The sequence below is a fragment of the Porites lutea genome, chromosome 4, assembly GCF_958299795.1.
Source record: "Porites lutea chromosome 4, jaPorLute2.1, whole genome shotgun sequence".
NCBI classification, from domain to species: Eukaryota; Metazoa; Cnidaria; class Anthozoa; order Scleractinia; family Poritidae; genus Porites; species Porites lutea.
The window spans coordinates 9,754,112-9,773,280 of NC_133204.1; the positions used below are offsets into that span (position 1 = coordinate 9,754,112).

At 38.3% G+C, this 19,169-nt stretch overlaps 2 protein-coding genes across 2 annotated transcripts in view; both read right to left on the reverse strand.

Moving 5' to 3' along the window:
• Window positions 1-79: 79 nt before the first annotated feature.
• Window positions 80-10,013, reverse strand: LOC140934164 (uncharacterized). Its single transcript, XM_073383839.1, has 11 exons — window positions 9,935-10,013; window positions 9,343-9,695; window positions 7,364-7,528; window positions 6,866-6,979; window positions 6,030-6,158; window positions 5,375-5,471; window positions 3,359-3,577; window positions 2,774-3,150; window positions 1,553-1,720; window positions 1,060-1,170; window positions 80-208 (listed from the first exon to the last, which is right to left on the reverse strand). Exons 1-11 carry the CDS (start codon window positions 10,011-10,013, stop codon window positions 80-82), a joined length of 1,941 nt encoding a protein of 646 aa, XP_073239940.1.
• A 7,787-nt stretch (window positions 10,014-17,800) lies between these two features.
• Window positions 17,801-19,169, reverse strand: part of LOC140935740 (uncharacterized) — a 16,151-nt gene continuing 14,782 nt past the window's right edge. The window contains exon 17 of the mRNA XM_073385307.1: window positions 17,801-18,161. Coding sequence (XP_073241408.1) covers window positions 17,899-18,161 — 263 coding nt within the window. The 3' untranslated portion in view covers window positions 17,801-17,898. The remainder of the gene's footprint in view (window positions 18,162-19,169) is intronic.

Here is a 19,169-nt window from a genome sequence, read left to right on the forward strand (position 1 = left end):
TTCGTCCGCGAAAAAGGAGTTAATTGGGTCCCTACAATAGTACTCTTAATTTAACATGAAATTTGATATCCTAACATCACTAGTTACCAACCTCCACCCAGGCAGCTATGCTGTTATGAACTGGACTTTGATTCCCTCCTTTTGTTGAATGAGAAGCAGAAACGAAGACGTGTGGCGTTGTGTTATAAGTTTCGGCAAAGATCGCCTCCTATGAAAGATAAAGAAATATTTTAACTCTGTTGAAGGGGCAGTATAACCAGGATATCGCCTTCTTGAAAATCAAAAAGCTTATTTGTATTGACAGAATCCTTTGGTAAGAGTCTGGATTGCTGGACCTTGCTAAACTGTTCATAAATACTGTTTTAAAGTGTCCTCAACTATATAGGGGTAAGAAGGAAATAGAGTAACATTTGAGAATATCGGGTTTTTAATTGATTAGTCTTTGCTCCACCTTGGAAAAAAGGGGATTGTTTCTTTTCCTGGCGATTTTAAGATAATCGTGAATGACTGTTTCTAAACTAGCTTTGCATTTAAAATCTTGGGAAAAGCATACCAATCATATCAACGTTAGCATCGTTCAGAATAAACCGAGCTGACGCTATATATATTACAATTCCAAACTGCGAAGCTCAAATCTGTCAAAAAAGTACAGTAAGACGAAAGAGATTTTGAAGCCAACATTATTTGGAGGATAGTTCACTCAACTCGACACAAGAAGCCTTTTGTAAAAGAGGCTGCAACTAAGCTTTAAACCTTTGACAACTTGACATTGCCATTCAAAGTGGGTTTTATGCTTTTGCTCTATCAGTCTCCTTTCACGGAATACTTACATTTAATTCTCAAAACTGTTTATACCGACAAATGAACGCATCGTAGGGGTGACTGAGGTATAGAAGTAGCGAATGTGTGACCTATGGTATCGTCAGTATGATGTATATTGCTAAGACTGTTACAGGTTTAACACCTTGACATTAAAGGTCTGTAATTAAACTTGGATAACTACCATGAAAAAGATTTTTTAACTGAGATTTGGATTCAAACGCAAACGCTGATACTGACCTTGCAAAATGCATTATAATGTCTGCTGTCGGGATTTTTATCATTTGCAAAGTAGATCGAGTTGTGTTCTGAAAAGGGAGGGCTGGGAAGATCCGAAAAGGCGAGCCAATTCTGAAAATAAAATCAACAACGCGTTATTTCTGGTTAATCGACCGGCATGCATAGATGATATAATAAACAAAAACAATGGCCATAAGGTGTGATGGTAGCCTCCCCCGCAGACATTCTTAGGTGTGCGTCACGCGTTCCTTCCCCACAAACGTTCGTGGGGAAGGAACGCGTGACGCACGCCTAAGAATGTCTGCGGGGGGGGCTAGTGCGATGGTGGAGAATGCTGAAAAGTAATTTGCGCATTTTAATAACTTATTCTAAAATGATAACAACGATGGGCTCTTCTTTTCAAGGTATCTGTAGAATTACCTGTAGCTTAAGCCCGTGGCAGCCCAATGCATGATCCATGTTTGACATTTGAAATAACATACACCATACTTACAACAAAAATATCTCGGTGTGATCCAGCATAATTCTGCAGTTCTCTCATACAAACTTTACATGATGATTTCGTTACATCTTCAATCCATACATTAGCAGCGTCACGTTTTAGTCCTGGATTGTAATGCTTTGACGTCACAAAGACTGAAGGTTTGACTGAAAATTTCCCCTGCAAATAACACAGAAAATTTGTGACTCTGATAAAATTCTTGGCATACTCCAAATTTGAAGTTGTTATCATCTGTTGCTATTTATTTAGTTAGTTATCTACTTTATTATCAATTCGAAGAGAGAATGGTGATCTTCATAGATTCAGGAAAGTTATTAAAAGTGACAGTTTGAACGTTATGATTCACTTCTTCGAATTTACATAACTAAATGTGGTTAATTAGTGAAAGAATGATCACTGTATATTTTATTTCATTTCATTTATTATTTTATTGTTTAGGTTTCTAAATCACAAATATAAAGCACCCTGACCTGTAATTTGACGATAAGACAAAAGCTTGTATATGATGTGAAAAGATCTATTATTATTCATTCAAAATATTTCCCCGATTCTGATTGATTAAAAGGGCACGCATAATTCACCATAACCAGTTACTGATGACCAAATGTGGAAGAATTTTGTGTTTAACGAGGAAATGACGTCGAAAATGCAGCCCGCTACAGGTTAAGGCACCGTTACCGAGAAGACCTGGGGACGAAGTTGAGTTGTTTTGGTTGTGAAAAAATAAAATGGCGGACATTTCACCCGGTTCAAGATTCAAAGCCACAACTTTAACTACGCGAAATAATAGCTAAAAACATGGCAAAAACAGCAAGAAGACAACTCGGACTGCGACACCTGCTATTTGGAGAATATTTGCGGAGCTGGACAAACCTAAACGTACACTATCGAAGATGAACTTAACATCGATGCTGGTAAACATATTTTAGATAAACTAGGAATTATTTTGAATAAATAATAAAGCAATTGATAAATTCGGCTTCGTAGGATATGAAGAATTAACCAGATCTCGGAGGGTGTTATCCACCTCGGCTTTCGGGCTCGGTGGATAACGCCCTCCTCGACCTGCTTAATTCTTCATATCTTTCTCAGCCTCATTCATTAATTGCTAATTAATTAAACGTTTCACTTTTAAAAATTCAACTGAATGATGTTTATAATGATAAAAGCTTTGAAAAAGAGAGAATTCAGAAATAGATCAGGGCAACTTACAGTGGGAAATTTGACAGTTGCACAAGTCGTTCCTGTCCACCACTGAAACATGCGCAGTTCACCAGTCACGTCCCCCACTGGAGCACCTTGATACGCCATCCAATCAACTCTCACGTTAGCATACGACCTTCGTTCGTTATATCCGGCTGCCATTACACAGGCAGTAAATCCGCCGTTATTCACATTTTCAATCCACGATACCGCCGCGTCATGAACATACGATTTGTCAGTGGTATCCATATGATTCACAGTTATCTGCACTTCAATGGATTTGTCAGGATAAAACACAAAAGGCTCGAAACGAATCACTTGACACTGAGAATAACCCGAAGATGGAATATGGGCCATGTGATGGCGACCACGCTGAAGAGGAAATCCTACAAAGGCGTTGCAAAGATAAGTTATAGGCTTAAAGTAACAAACTTAAATCCCCTGTTGACTCAACAACTTTTACCCAAAAAGAATGGGAAAGTAAACGGAAATGAAGAAAAAAAAAATTTTACTATCAGTCCAGCAATCAAGGTTAACAGGATTCAGTGAAAAGGTGCATGTTGACCACCACAAAAGGGCAACAAAACTGCTGACCTTCACAGCTGCCAGGATGTTGTACGGTAAAGTTTAGTCGATTGAGACAAACTTCCTGTTCAAACAGACATTTGTTGTCGTATGTTGTGCCATTGGATGAACATACAGGTTCTTTGTAAGTTGGACAGCTGTCCAAACACACACAGCGTGCATCATTATGTCCAAAAGCCTTACACAGACTGTGATAATGACATGTTACATCTATACAAGGATCCAAATCTAAAAGACAAACATACAAGTGCTGGAATTGGATGGCATCATTTCAGATTCATTCATTTCGAATTCTTCAATAGATGAAACAGCCTGGAATTTTCAGTTATCAGGGAAGTGGATAAAAGTTAAGGCTATGTTCACACCATACCGGATAGCTTGTGCGCCGCCAAGAAAACCATGTCGGTTAGGACTTCTGTTCACACGCAAAAACGGTTGTGGCGGCGTGATTTCTGAGACGGAGCGTCTGGCTGTGCCGCGCCGATCTCTAAAGTGGACCTGAGTCACATGTTGGATACATGTAGGTGTTCACACAATATACAGGATAGCTTCTCGTGGCGCCATGAAAAGATACCCCGCGGTATAATGTGACCACAGCCTAAAGCACATGAGCTCTTCCATATATGTCGTATATTGCTGAATTTTCAGGCGCGTAGGAGGGGGGTTCGAGGGGTTTGAACCCCCTTTGCAGGTCAATGATGGAGGACTAAAAACACTCAAAGTTTGTTTTCCATACATAGTGATACATACCGGCTAAGTACACAAAATGTTTTAAAAAAACTCGACGTGTGCTGCAAGGTATCTCGGAGCAAAAGCTTAAGCGCCCCCGTTCCCCGGCTCCGCTGTCTTTGTACTGAAAGCAGCGTCAAACGTCAATTTGTATTAAACACGCATCACCTAGGTCCCCCTAAAATCGTATTCCCAGCCTTTCGTCTTTCGAGACTCCATTTGTCAAATACGGAACGCCTGTTAAGGAAATAACCTCAATGGCGGGATTATTTTCACCACATATAATACTAGGTCACTAGGATATACTGGGCCTCAAAATAAATCGATAACTTCGTCCAGATCTATAAGCATATCGTACTTGATATGCATGATAGCCAGTAAGGGTCAGTAAGCTGCTCGGGTTAATTCCATCTGTAATTCAGGAAAGCCAAATCACTGCTCAGCAGCTAACTGACTTAGTAATTTAATTTGAGCGTTGGAAGAGGAAGGTGCAAGCTAGGATAATTACGGCTCATTCATGTGCTGCGTCCTTGAAAGCATGTGATCCTGATGATTTTTCTAACCCGTACATTCTTTTCAAGATTGCGGCTACTCTTCCCGTGACATCGTGCGGGTGCGAGCGTTCAATCAGCACAAAGAGAAGGCTACGAGATGTGCCATGGGTGCGGCTAGGCTTTCCTCACTAGCTATCTTGTATATCAAGTACAAACAGAGCGGAGCTGGGGAACTGGGGGGCTTAAGCTTTTGCTCCGAGATACCTTGCAGCACACGTCGAATTTTGTAAAACGTTTCGTGTACATAGCGGTATGTATCACTATGTGTGAATGCTCCAAGTCAAACGAAATATTGTTGTCATGACGAAAAGTACCTGTTATCTTAGACTTGATCACGTTTAAAATATTCATGTGGAGACTACTGAATCCTGAAAATAGCATTTCCAGTATTCTAGATTTCGAAATATTCTGGGGCAGCAATTGCCTGAAGAAACCCCTAGGCGCTCGCGCCCGCAGTATTTCCCGCTGTTAAGAAATATTAGTATCAGTACCAACACCCCTTCTCAAACCTCAGCTACGCGCCTGATTTTAACTTAGCTATCAATCTCACTTTCTTTGGTTTTGAGGCCTTGTAATGTATAATCTGAATGATTTGAAACAATGGAAATTGATCGAAACATATACATTTTTGTATTGTACAGTTAATCACTATTATGTATAATTGTTAGGAGAGCACCTTGATTGTCTACAGATGAAAGTCGTTACTGTTCCCTCATTTTACTTTACATAATTTATTACGTACCTCCAATTACCATATAATCGACCTTTATAATATCCTTATCGTTGGCGTCATTGTTGTAGCTTCTCACACACACTTCTGTTTCGTTTGTAGATGTTTGCTAAGCAGCGAAAGAAATACTTTAAGTTCACAGTCCACATAATATAGCATTTTGTTGCACTAGAGTAAAGGTTATCATTGTATGTTAGTAAAACCTAAAAGTAATACAATAACGTTTTCAAATTCAACTGACTTGTCGATTTATTGATGTCGATTTATCGAAGGTAAATATTAGGGTTAGTGCAAGTAGAGTAACAATTCGCATATAGCAATTGTTAAGAACCTATGATACTAAAATGTCTAAGTCCTCCATTTTAAAGAACCAAACGAGTACAAAACTGTTAAAAGGTCAGTTTTCATCTGACAAGTCTGCAGAAAATTTTTTGTATTGAACGATATTTGCCATATTTATATGAAAATTAGAAACTAAAATTAGTAATATCAACCCCTGTAGACTATACGTTGGTGGAAAAATCTAGGCTTTTAACGTGAGTGAAAGGACAACGATCAATCAGGAATAACGATCAATCAACGATCAATCAGGAATAATTTATTGACTTTTAAAAAAGTTCTCTTCATTAGAACCACAGCAAGAGTAAGGAGACTTTATGTTTCTAACCTCAACCCAGGCAGTAACTGCATTGCATGGTTCGGATCCTGAGAAACGTGATTCGTTGTTATTGTAACCAAGTCTTGGAGACACCAATACAACGGGAGGAGCATAAAAGACATCCTGGAAGTTGACTTTCTGAAAACAGGACAAAACAAATGATATTAAATATCATTTGAAATAGATAGCTCCTTTCCAAGAAAGACTATAAAATGTTACCATTCATTTTCTGATTCAGTCCTCCTACCAACTAAATACAAGTGGAAAATGAGACTTTCTTTTGAAAGGATACAATTATTCATGCAAAGATATTACAGGGGCACACAACGACTGCTTTCTGTGAAATATCTGTTCGGAGACGCAGATTTGGCCTAGGATTTTTTATAACTTGAGGACGGCTAAAAATTTCCTAATAACCGTTATATTCATGTACAATTTCCGAAGCTTATCTAATAAATGCCCTACGAAAAGGAAGCCTAAAATTTTCAGATTAAAAAAATTTGATGAAGAGAGGAATCAGATAAATTTTCACTTTCGCAATACCATAAATTGCATCTAAAATTTTCTGGATAATAACACTGTAGCCCTTGCAATTTCGAAAAGACTCATGAAGTTCCCCTAGGATGCACGAACAGTTACAAATTTTGTAGGGCCACTTAGCATGCATTTCTAGAGATCTAAAAGTGCTCTGTAGAGGCTAAAAAGGGTTTCAATGTATTTAGGACAAAAACATAGGTGGGTGCCCCTGATATCAGTTAATCCATAACCTGAATGACAAAAACAAGCAGAGGAAAGAGGAAAACAAGAGTGGTCAAAGTTAAACACCGTTAAACATGACGATATACCTGACAGACAGCGTTGTTGTCTTTTTTGTTTGATGGTGAGTTGTTGTTTGTAAACACGAGACTGTTAGTCAAGGAGAAGTTGTCAGTCTTCAATTTGATAAAAGCCATCCAATCCTGCAGGAAAGAGGTAAAGATATGAAGTTATCCAATGATGCTGTGAATGCCACGTGCGTCCTGACACGGTGTGCGCTTAAATGATACTTAAAACAAAATTAGTACTCGGTTAGGAATTAAGACATTGGCTTTCATAACAAAAGGAGTAGCAGTGCAAGGAAATATAGGTATGTGGAATGTAATCACGACTTGTGACATATAAAACCCCAAATTTCATATGGTTAAATTAAATGTGGTGCAGCTCTTTTTAATCTGTATCTAACTTGTTGTTTCTAAAATTGCGAAGATCACAGAAAATAAAATTTGTTCTATCGCGTTTAAAGACACCACTGATAACAAAACAAGAAGTAGTTGAAGAAATCAAGTAACTGCAATATTACTCACCACTTTAATGTTTTTATGAATTCCATCAAAAATCTTAGTTTCTCTGGCACAAAGTTTAAAGCTGTCCTTGCGCAAGTCTTCTACCCACACGGCCAAAGCGTCTTGAGGTCTTTTAAGAACCTGGTGACGAACTGTAACGATGATATTTGGAAGAGCCAAGAAAACCTGAAGAAGCGAAAAAGTAGAGAATTTAATATCAGCCATAACTTATGTATTTTCAGCTAAAAAAAGTAATAAATGGGAGTGTTGAAGCTAGTATGTCTGCTTTAGAGAGCAGCTGTGTTGCCGATCCAGGGATGATACAGTGAAGCGTCATATAAGTTTAACTATTTACGAAAATCAGTGATCACCTCACTCAACCTCGTCCCGGGAGCGAGGTTGCACTTCGCACGTAGTGGGCGAAAACCTATAATGTTACCACTGAAATATATGGATCCTCTTCGTCATTCGACCCTTGCAAAAGTACAATTTATTTGTTAGGATTTTGCATACGGAAATTTGAATGTTTTTGTAACTATATTTCTTTGGTTTGTAGTAGAGAAAGGGTCAAATACAAAAACAAGAAAAGAAGAAAATATAAATAAAGACAAGAGCGATTTGATCAGAGTGCTAATTTATAAAATCAAATTATCTAATATCGATAAAAAGTTTAAAAGAAAATAGAATGTGAGATCTAATTGAATGAATAAAAAGAGTTTTCTATAAAAAATGAGCGAGGTATTCCGTGTCAGACTTTTTACCTTTATCAGCAATATAATCCTCTATAGTTCTTCTGAAACAATATTTGGTATTTACTGCTTTTGATTTTTTGACATTTCCTTGATTTTCAAAGTTTCTAAGTAAAATTTAATCATCCTTATTGGCTTCAGTGTTTTCTATATTTGTTAAAAAATTATATTGCTTCCTTCTTTTCGTCCTGCATCCTTTGTAAATGAATCTACCTGACATAAACTATTGTTCCCAGTTTTTTCTTTTTTTTTTGTAATCAGTTTGTTACTTTATCGATGAATTTCGATGTTGGTAATATATTTACTTGACCCACTTGTTTCCCAAATTTAAAGTTGTTTAATTTTCTGGATCTAAATTTTTATATAATTTATTTTCTTCTTAAGTGGCTTCAGTTTACTCTTTCTGGTCGTTTAAAGCCCCATCTTTTCCCCTCTATTTCTTTTTCTTCATTCTAATCTCCTTCTTGTTCTTAATTTGTTCTTTTCTATCAAAAGAAATTAAGAACAAGAAAGAGATTGAAGATTTAGAACTTAAAATTTAACTACTGAAGTGGTTGAGGCGCACAGGTTTTGGCCAATATTTTCAAAACGGATTTTGAGCCTAAACCTTTCCTTTCAAGTAACTGCTCATTTTATTCCTTAGCAACATTCCGCTAACATTTGGTGATGGAAGGTTGCTATGGTAGCAAGATAAGACGTCATAAATACCATAAGGCTAAGCGACTTCTGGGAAAAATGCGTGTTATTTTTTTTGTAAGAAAAATACATATATAAACATATTTAATTATAGCATACTTCAAACTTACTCACAAACTCACTTTTCATGCCATTAAAACAAATTTTTGCAAAAAAAAAAATTTAAGTAAAATCCAAGATGGCATGCAATATGGCCGCCACATTAATGACGTCACGGTTTCCCAGTGGTGCCATACCCCATAATATTTACATTATTTTGTTGACCTTATCCCATTCAATCAATCAAACTTTTCATCTCTTAAAAAAATATGACAAACACAGAAAAATGTAAGATGATTCAGATAACAGGGTAATATTAAGAAAACATGTAACACCTTTCGGGCTGCAATAGCAACAACAACAACGTTGTCAAAAATGGTGAAACTCATGACTCTAGCACTTTTTATGAGCAGACATATGAAATAATGAGTGTGTAAAGCAAAAAAGGCTAATTTTTTTTTTCCATAGGAGGCAAACGAAACGAAATTAAAGAACGATGAACTGAACAAATCAAACCTTTTCAAAAGCGATCCTTTTACACTTTGTCCCCGTAGTCCAGGAGTTTAAAGAAGCTGTGCCTAGTTGAGCGCCAGTAGGTACAGATTGCAGCGCCATCCAGTTCCCTTGCGAAGCGCCACTTGAGCCATCTCCGTATTCCAAAACACAGACAGTAAATGCCTTGTTATTCACAGATTCCACCCAAATTGCTGCGCCATTTCCACGAGTAGAACTTTTCGTTGCATGGCTTTTAGAAATGAAGATTTTAATTTCTTGTCCACCGATAAAAGGCTCCCCAAAAGAAACATTCTTACAGGCAAACAGACTCAAAGTTGTGGTCACATTGAATTTCCCTGCTTTGAAGCTGAGTCCTGTGGTGGAATAAGAACAAACTATTAAGTACCACTGTGCGACTATTCGACATTTTTTAACCATAAAGATACTGTGTTAATTAAGAAGTAACTACTTGTGAACAATGCTTCATCCTTCGTGAAATCAAAGCCTTCTTGTAACTTACACTCCTTCATCACTAAATCAAAATTTTACGAGCATGTTTGTATAAAACAGTTCTTCAATAACATAAAAACATCAATTTAGCTGTCGTTCATACCTTCAGTGTCTTGGTAAATGAGAGCAACTATGAAGAAAATGGAAAAGAATTGTACACGAAGTTGATGCTCGGTAGACATCTTACTTCCAATGAGGAGTACGTGGCAATAAGGTTTAGCGCGAAAATATAACACGTTCAGTACAATGAAAAAATTGCCTGAGAGGGTAGCAGTGAGATGGTTAAGGAGCAGGAAAGAGCTGATATGTAATGTTGTTAAAGATACATCTACTTAGTGGGGGTAGACAGGTGAGGTCTTTGACTTCCCTGGGGGCACAATAGTATAAAGAAGATGGTGTATGATTTCAGGATCACTTAAACAGTAAAATTTAACAAATATCTAGACTAAAACGAAAACTATGAGTAGTTTAACTTTGATTTTTAAAAAATAGGGGAAATACTACTGGAGCTTAATGGTATTTCTGGCAAGAATGTCTAATTTATCTTCTAAAGCAAATTATTTTTTCTGCTTAAAAGTGTACAGGTTTATAACTGATAATCTCGGCTATTCCATTTCAAACATTTGCATACGGGCAGCCAAGATATTTCAAAATTACTGGGCGATTAGACGCTCTCTTATGTTCGTCAACTTTAGCTGAGTTAAGAACTTGCGGTATTTGCATCGGGCTTTCTATTTTATAGTTAATATAGCTTCAGCGTTTGTAATCCCATCATCTAAATCAGTGAAGTGTTACAATGATAAACTGATGTAGAACTAATTAAAAGACATTTTTACCTCCTCGCTGGTTTGCATCATATTTTGAAATAACTACAATTTATCACTAACCTCCTGATTTTTACGTTTCATAGTTCAAACTGGTGGGATAAGACTTCCTAGGAACTTATCGTTTTAACGATTTTCGGCTCAACCTGATTTTTCGTGCTCAGGTCCGATTAAGCTTATCTTATTATTGGAAGAAAGGGAAAATTTATAATAGCCGCTTATTTTGTAAACAAAGCCAAGTCAATGAAATGGGTAATGTGTGAAAATTCATAAAAGCCACTTATTATCTCAGTTTACCTTTACCAAACAATCGATGAGCAAGGAATGCTATAGACTGATAGTAAATATGGATAAATTGTACTTAAAATAAGGGATAATTTTGAGAATATATTTCAGTCGTGAGTTAGGTCTGTCGCAATACTAGACTCAATGTAAAATGATGAAATTTGCATTTGAAATTTACTCAAATTTACGCTCCAAAGCTCTGATTTGTCTACTTGTAAATTATATCTGTTTTTATTTCGTGCCCTTATCAGCATCTATTTGAATAATTTATTCCTTATTATTTTTTAAATAAAATGAACAGTTTTACAAATTCTAAGTTATATTTGATACGCATTACCCCGAAAGCATACATCTTTATAATGCAGGAAATTAAATAAATAAAATAAGTAAATAAAACACTATCAACAGGTTCTACGCTACAAAGTATCAATTGTTACGCGGGAAATGGACGTGACACTGTTTAATCAGTTTTCAAATGGAACATTTCGGTGACACTTAAGTGACATGATTACTCAGTGAAAATGCGAGCAAGAGCGGATGTGATGACATGGTGTTGTCTCTATTGTCTCTATTAGGCTCTAATCACCATTTGGACATAGACCATAATGCACCTTGTTTACCCCCCAAATTTTGCATAACCATTGTCTTCAATTTCTAATGGGACAACTGAGAACCTGGAAACAATGATTATGCTAAATTTTGGGGGGTAAACAAGGTTCATTATGGTCTACGTGAAAATGGTGAATTGATATTTCCGGCGCTTTATCGGGCTCTTGTAATCTAACCTAGTTCTTGTTCACGTTCACTCGTACAGTTTAGGATTGCTGCATGTATACGACTTCAAAGAATTAAATACAGTCCAGCATTGTTCTTATTTCTGGTTTTTGATTATTTTGGTGTCGGGGACATCAATAGCGGTTGCCAATGGCGAGATAGAAGGGAGTTGAAGCTTCACGTATGCAGCAAACGGCAAACGTCAGATTCAAGTTGAGAATTTCTCAAAGTAGAAAATGAGCAGAAAAAAACAGCTCAAAACAATTCTTATGGATCATTATTGGGCAAAACTACTAATTTATGTGTAGAAATAATGAACAGTAAACGACAAGTAATGGGGAAACTTGGTCACGTGGTACAAATCGCGTTTGCCGTTTGACATAAACGTGATGCTTAACCTCTTTAGAGTCACCTTTACGGCAAACGGCAAAGGTCAAATTCGAGTTGAAAATTCTCAAAATAGAAAATGATAAGATAAAAACAGCTCAAAACAATCCTTATGGATACTCCTGGCGTTATTGCCGTTTAAAGAACAATAAACGACACGTGAAAGCAGAAAACTTGATCGTTTGACGTGAACGTTACTCTAGTAAGTCTCTCTAATATTCACCGTTGAACTACAAAATAATTTTATTTTACAACATAGAAGATTTTAGAACTCCGTTAGCGCTGCAGTGCTCTACCTTTGAGCTACGAAGACCCATACATGTACATTGGGACCAGGGCAGTTTGTTGGGTTTATCTTAACCTGGGAAAAGAATGAAACGTGAAGATGATGTGAACTGCGGAAATACAAATTTTAAATGTTCAGATATGATCGTCGTTGTGGTTATTACAATTTAAGCAATTACAAAAACCCAAAAAACCTCTCGGGTTTATTTGAATATGACTTCAATAACTTCAATTTGCAACATATGAGTTTAACATCATTCTTTTTTATTTTAGGTCAATGGGCTTTCCAACAAATTTTGGATCTGTATGAGATCATTGGTGTACTACATGTTATATTATCATCGGTCAAGAGTGATGAGAAGATAGAACTTAGTCCTTTTTTGACTACAATGAACAGAATAAAGCAGGGAACGGAGCGAGGAACAGAGCCGCAACCGGAGCGGGGTACGGAATTGAGAACGGAGCGGGGAACGGAGTGGGGAACAAAGCGTGTAACGAAGCAGGGGACAGAGCGGCGAACGAGAGTGGAAAGGAGCGAGGAACGGAGCGTGGAACGGGCAGGGGAACGGCGAGGGGGACGGAGTGGGGGACAACACGTCGAAGGGAGCTATGAAGGTTAATATTGTTTGACGATATTGATATTGATTTTAGATTTATCGCCACAGCAGCAAACAAAATTAACAACTGGTTATGAAACGTTTAACCACGATCATGAACCGAAGAAAAGAAAACGAGACTACGCAAGGTTTTATGGCCAGAAGAAGTTATTTTTGTAGGTAACTGATACTTGTTTATACTGTAGTTAAGTCATCTCTCGTTCTGTGATTGGTAAATTTTCGCTCTGTAACTTGTGTACGGACCAGAGATCTTTCTTTTTCCTTCACTCATGCCGCTACAAGGGCGCCCATCAAAACGATAAAATAGTTTTGTTTTTCAACTGAGAGAATCATGTAGTGCGCTTTTATTTGCTTGTTCTGTAAAATCGTTTGTAAGGCACCAAGTTCTTGCCCCGCGAAAAGAAAGTCATATGATATATATCTTGCTACCCATGACGTAACTTCCAATCCTATAAATTACGGATCACATGTTTTTTGTTGTTGTTTTGGTGTTAGTTTTTTTTGGTCGGGTAATAAGAGGCACACAGTTAGACTTCTCCATCTAAATGAAAATCCTTGAGAAATCCCACTTAATTTACGTCCAGTTGAAAACCTAAATTTGTTTGGAATATTCTGCGTATTAAGCGTTTCTTTGCTTAACGCAGAAGCCGTGGCGGGAACAGAAGGCTTCCCCTCCAACTTTCGCTCTTACACAAGAACGTTAGCTCAATGGCGTTTGCATCGACTTTTCCAATGCAGATATAAAATTACTGAAAAGCGCGCCTAAGCGTTTTTTCTCTTTCTCTCTGTCCCACGTGCCCCCCTCCCTCCGTCCCTCTCGAATCGAGAGAGGTTGTTCACGCGGGCTAGTTTACCTCTTGGTTTTCAAACGGTAGCATGACGTTTATCATAGGCAGAAATTTCATTTACATGGGGAAGGAAATATATAATCGCCCCGTTTTTATGCCGTTGAAGGGATCTGTACAGACCCCGAAATGATCCCGACCCCGAAATGATCCCCAACCCTGAAATGATCCCCATTTCTCTTCAAGTCCACCCCGAAATGATCCCCATTTAATTTTAGGAATGGAATGATATCTTAGAACTATGGATCGTGCAAAATGCACAACATTATAACTTAAGCTTCACTAATAATCTTCACTTGCCCACATGACATTAATTTGGGATTACACTTTGAACTGGATTAAACGCCGGAAAATATTATTATAAAAAAAAATACACAAAGTTTAGTCTATTTTTAGGAACACCATGAACTGCAACTGATGATATCAAGAAACATAACATTTTTTAAATTATTCCTTAGGTGATTATAGCCCGGGTTATAGAGAAAACTGCATAGATGTTAAATTCTAAAAATGATGTTAAAACTGCATGCCTCGGATATTGAATTTTAAAAATGGTGTTTTAACACTTTTTAAAATCTTAAAATGATGTGGAAGATGCAAAAGTATACATAAAGGCGATTAGATGACAAAAGCGCTAAAAAATCACATAAACTGTAGCGAAATGTTTTATTAAAGTAAAACAAAAAACAAAAAAAACACTGCAAATACTGTATACGATCAATCTTGCTCAAAGACTATTTCACTTTGTTTGATCAGTCGCTGCTAAAGTCTTCTTGACTAAGACTCGTACCCAGTCGCTATTTAAGTGTTTTTTCGGATGAGAGACGATTGGGGGATTAGGTTGAGGCGCGCGCGGGGTCTCATGGGAAGGGAAGAAGGAAAAATACTGTTAAAGTTTTTAATTTGTAGCGAAATGTTAAACGCGATTTAAGAAGGTAAACGCTGCAACAGGTTTGTAATAATTCCGTGACGGAATACAAGTTCCATTCCAAGAAATAATTTCGGGGGCGACGTGAAGAGAAATGGGGATCATTTCGGGGTCGGTATCATTTCGGGGTCGATTTGGGGATCATTTCAGGGTTGGATATCATTTCGCGGTGGGGATCATTTCGGGGGCTGTACAGATCAGCAAGGCTTTTGCCAGCGGATTTCTGTACTGATCATGCGCATTACGTCAAAAACCATAGATCAGTCCTGAGAAGAAACAAAAACATGGCGCTCGAAGGCGGGACTGTTTCTCACTATTATATTTTGGTAATTCGCAAATTTACTGATTTTATGTCTCTTTTCAGACATAGTGTGAGGTTTTCCTTTTCTGTTAAACAATTTCCCTCCGTATAGCTTATAAGAACCGCGGAAGAGTTGAGCTATCAAGCAGTGTTTTGCTGCAAACCTTAGGAAAGTTAAGTCGCTTCAAGGTACAGAGCTTTCAGTAGTAGTTGTGATTTGTCTGTTAGGATCGTTTTAAATTTTAACTTTGGATCCAAGGTGTTGACTGATCGTAATAAACGAAGTGAAATGTTATGAAGTGTGAATGTTTTTTCAGTTATGATATGTAGAGCTGTAAGCTCACATTTATAAAGCTCTCTGAATATACTTGCTTCCGATAATTTTGACACTTTCTTCAGTAATTTTTATCAGTATCAAGTTATCCTTGCCCGGCAAAAACGATGTAACCTGTAAATCGAGCGAGCGCGTTGTTGTTGGTTAAGATCTAACACGGTTGCGTTTTACTTTCCCCCGCAATTTCAGTACCAAAAGACAAATCCAATATGCAAGAAAAAGAAAGATGCATGATATTATTTTTTTCACTTTTTTAAGCATTTCTGATTTCCTCTGCCGGTTCGCTTCTTGCTTCTAAAAAGTCTAAAAATATTTACTGTGGGAAACGCAGCGTGACCGCTTTGCAAGTTGTGAGAACATCGTTTCTCGGTCGCAGACCTCGTCTCTTTCCCTCCCCCCCCCCCCCCCCCCCACACCCCCGCCAGCTGCGCGCTTTACTCAAACTTGCAAGTTCATTTAATCTTGAAATTGCTTATTTGTGTTCGTGTTGTCTCACAGGTAGCCCAAGCTCGAAATGTGAGCATCGGCGAGTATCGGCATTGTTGCGTAACATTCAAAATATAAGGATTTGTATGGGGAAAAAAAATATCGTTTCTGTAACCTACGAAAATGAAAGGATTTCAATAATAAAAAAAAAAAAAACAGCTGACCTTATTTAAAATGTGTGTTACGTCTCTCCTGTGTGGTCCACGGGCCGATTTATGGCCGTTTTATGGGTTTTATGTAACGGTTTTTTCTCTATATAAAGGTTTACCAAGGTTGGGCACTCCAGCGAAGCGGCCCGACTGATCCACTGTAGGAAAACGGCCGTAAATTCGCTCCTACTGCTCCAATCGCCTCCAAATTCCTTCTAGGTAACACACGATAGTTCTCCCTTCCATTCGTTATCTTGCTTCAAGACGCCTTTGCACCGAGAGCGAATTAAAGGTCGCAAATCTCTGCAATCTTTCCCGTCTAAAGCCATAGACTGATCCTCGTCTTGAACTCCACGTTACCGTTGAAAGATAGCAACACGGCCTGGGACTCATATTACTCACACTCGGGGTGGGAGACAGTCTCTTGCTCCCGTTGTTTTCTTTCTCGGGTATTGATGTCAACGGGAGCAAGAGACTGTCTCCCACTCCGAGTGTGAATAATTTGAGTCCCAGGCCGTGTCGTTTATTTACCAAGCATATTCGATCAAGATGGCTGTCTATTGGCCTCGTCTTGGTCCATGATAAAAACGGACAGACGAACTTGGCCAATATCCAGCCATGTTGACCTTCTGCTTGGTCAATAATGGTTCAGGCAATTCCAAGCGTGCCCATCAACCTCCCCCCCCCCCCCCTTCCCCCGGGCATTTGTCTCTAAAAGCTGCAAATCCCCCCCACGGTGGGGACGGGTAGTTCATCCAAAAACCCTACGGTGGAGCATAACAAAGTGGGCAAATGCCACACCCAGTGCCAACACTAACATAGCATTTTCCAGTAAATAAGCTGCAAATGCCATATTTAGTTTATAGGAAATCTGTAATAATCTGACCGTGAAACACCCATCGGAAATCCGCGCTCCTAGCCGCCGGTTATAATTATTGCAAAAATGATTTATCCCATCTGATTAATATCAATTACAGAACTATAAACTAGAGTTTTAATAACACTTTTCCTATTTTCGAAGGTATTTAAGATAGGTGAATGGTAAACAAATAACTGACAAGCTTATAAACATGATTATTTTGTCATCACGACGGGACCGTTCCGTCAACGTCGTCTCACTCTAAAAAACACGAAGTTTATATTAGCTTTCAAACATCTCGCACAGTTTTTCTAGGCCTCTCTGCCTCAGCCACTCGGTCACAAAAAAAGCCGGTGTCTTTTCCTTTAAACGATGCATTCATTGTTTCTCCTCCATTTGCGAACGGATCAAGTTGGCGGAAACTGCTTTCCTTAGACGGATGCAAAAAATACTGTGTGGTAGGGTGGTGATGAAGCGAAAACTACACTTATCTTTTTAAAGCATGTGTATTCAAAATATTCTTTATAAAAAAAATATCAATAGCTACCAAAATAGGCATATTTAAAGTAAAAAAATTGACAAAGGAAAAATGTTAACCGTTTCTAGAAGAATTGACAAATGTCCGGGGGGGATGGGCACGCTTGGAATTGACTGAGCCATAACGGATATATAAAGCAAGAATAGGAGAGGTATTTAAAAAACCATAAAGTTCAGTGAATCGGAAGAAGAAAGACTAATAGGACAGAAGGCATTTAGTATAAATGAGAAACAATATCGTAAATTGCGAAAGCTAATTGCAACATCGTTTATTTTATAGTTTTTTCCATCAAATCTGTGAAAATAGTTTGTTATGCCAGGAACCCATCATGGGCTCCTGGTTGTGCCTAATTTATCATTTCAGCAGCAGTCTAACAAAATGTGTTACAGCTAAGTTATTTAAACGACCATTGCGAATCAAGCAGATATAAGCACTGAAAACCGCTGTTTGTTGATTTAGAAGTTGACTGGTTTGAGTTTCATTTCAGCTCGTTTAGCGGAGTAGCGATATCCCTTCCAGTGATACCAATTCACACCATCAGCATGTGAAGAGTGTCTACCGTGATGATAGAGGCCGTTCAGGTTGGAATAATGACAGTTGTTGTACCACCAGGCCCCCTTGTAACTTGTAGCACAGTTAGCAGACCAGCTGTCATTGTCTCGGTCTTTAGTGGAGAAAGAGGAGCTTTTGTGATAACTTAGCGAGTCACCAGCATTTCCTAAAAAATGAAATTGGAACAAAAGATATTTCCTTAAATTTTTCTCCACATTACTGTGATTTTCAATACGATAGTTAAGATATAAAGACAGCAGAAAAACATTGAATCCGTCTCATGGTCGAAGTAAAATCCCTCTAACGCTCCATATATATGATATTACTTTGCTTTACTCTTATTTTATGATAGCTGTGTGATTATTACATACTTCACTGTATCTGTAACTAGCTGTATCTCTGTGGTGAGTCTTTATTTCTTAAACGTCAAAATCATTGGCATTAACTTGGGCCAAAAAATTTCTTTCCCCGAACTCCATTTTTAATTTCTCTCTTTTTTCTGTAGTCCGTCGAGCAAAACGCGAGACACGCAAATGGCCACGCGCGTGACTGATGGCGCGGCTGCCGCCCTCGTTTCGCGGGTCTCGCGGCTTCGCCTCGCGCGCGCGTGCACTCCCCTTACTAAACCGGCAGAAAAAGAGAAGACTGCTCGCAGTCTATTTTTAATTAAGTAAGTAATAGCGGAGCTCCGTGCGCGAAGCGCGCCAGCGGAGCACCATAGGTAAAGAAATCTACCCATCCCAGAAAATTTGGTAATCACGTGACCGAGCGACCGAGCGACCGACCGTCCGTCCGCACCACAGGCATACCAATGTTTACTCTCACACTTTCTAGCTACTTCGGGAGCCCAGGAGAAAGCTGATTGCACATCAATGTTGTCATCAATTGACAGCTGTCAAAACAGGATATCCGCTTATCAGTATCACCTGACCGTATCGTGGGCTCAGGTGTCGACCCATCTAGGTCGAGTATTTTTCTTGAAGTTATTCGTTTTCAAATGATCGCAGGCTCACGTTTGCTTTTTTTTTTTTTAAATTCATATCAAATATGTTGTGTTTATGTCAGTATCGCCCCGCACCATTACGATTTTGATTTCAAACTGACCTCAGACGCAAAAATTCAGCCAGGGGGGGGAAGACCTTTTCTTACCATGGTCACGTGTTGGTCACGCTGC

Bases quoted from the DNA above. Each gene is read 5' to 3' on its own strand.
- LOC140934164 (XM_073383839.1), bottom strand. From the start codon at position 10,013: ATGTCTACCGAGCATCAACTTCGTGTACAATTCTTTTCCATTTTCTTC. The intron at 9,696-9,934 runs GTATGAACGACA...ATTCCACCACAG, and splicing joins CATTTACCAAGACACTGAAG to GACTCAGCTTCAAAGCAGGG. The intron at 1,171-1,552 runs GTAAGTATGGTG...TTTTATTTTCAG, and splicing joins CACACCGAGATATTTTTGTT to AATTGGCTCGCCTTTTCGGA.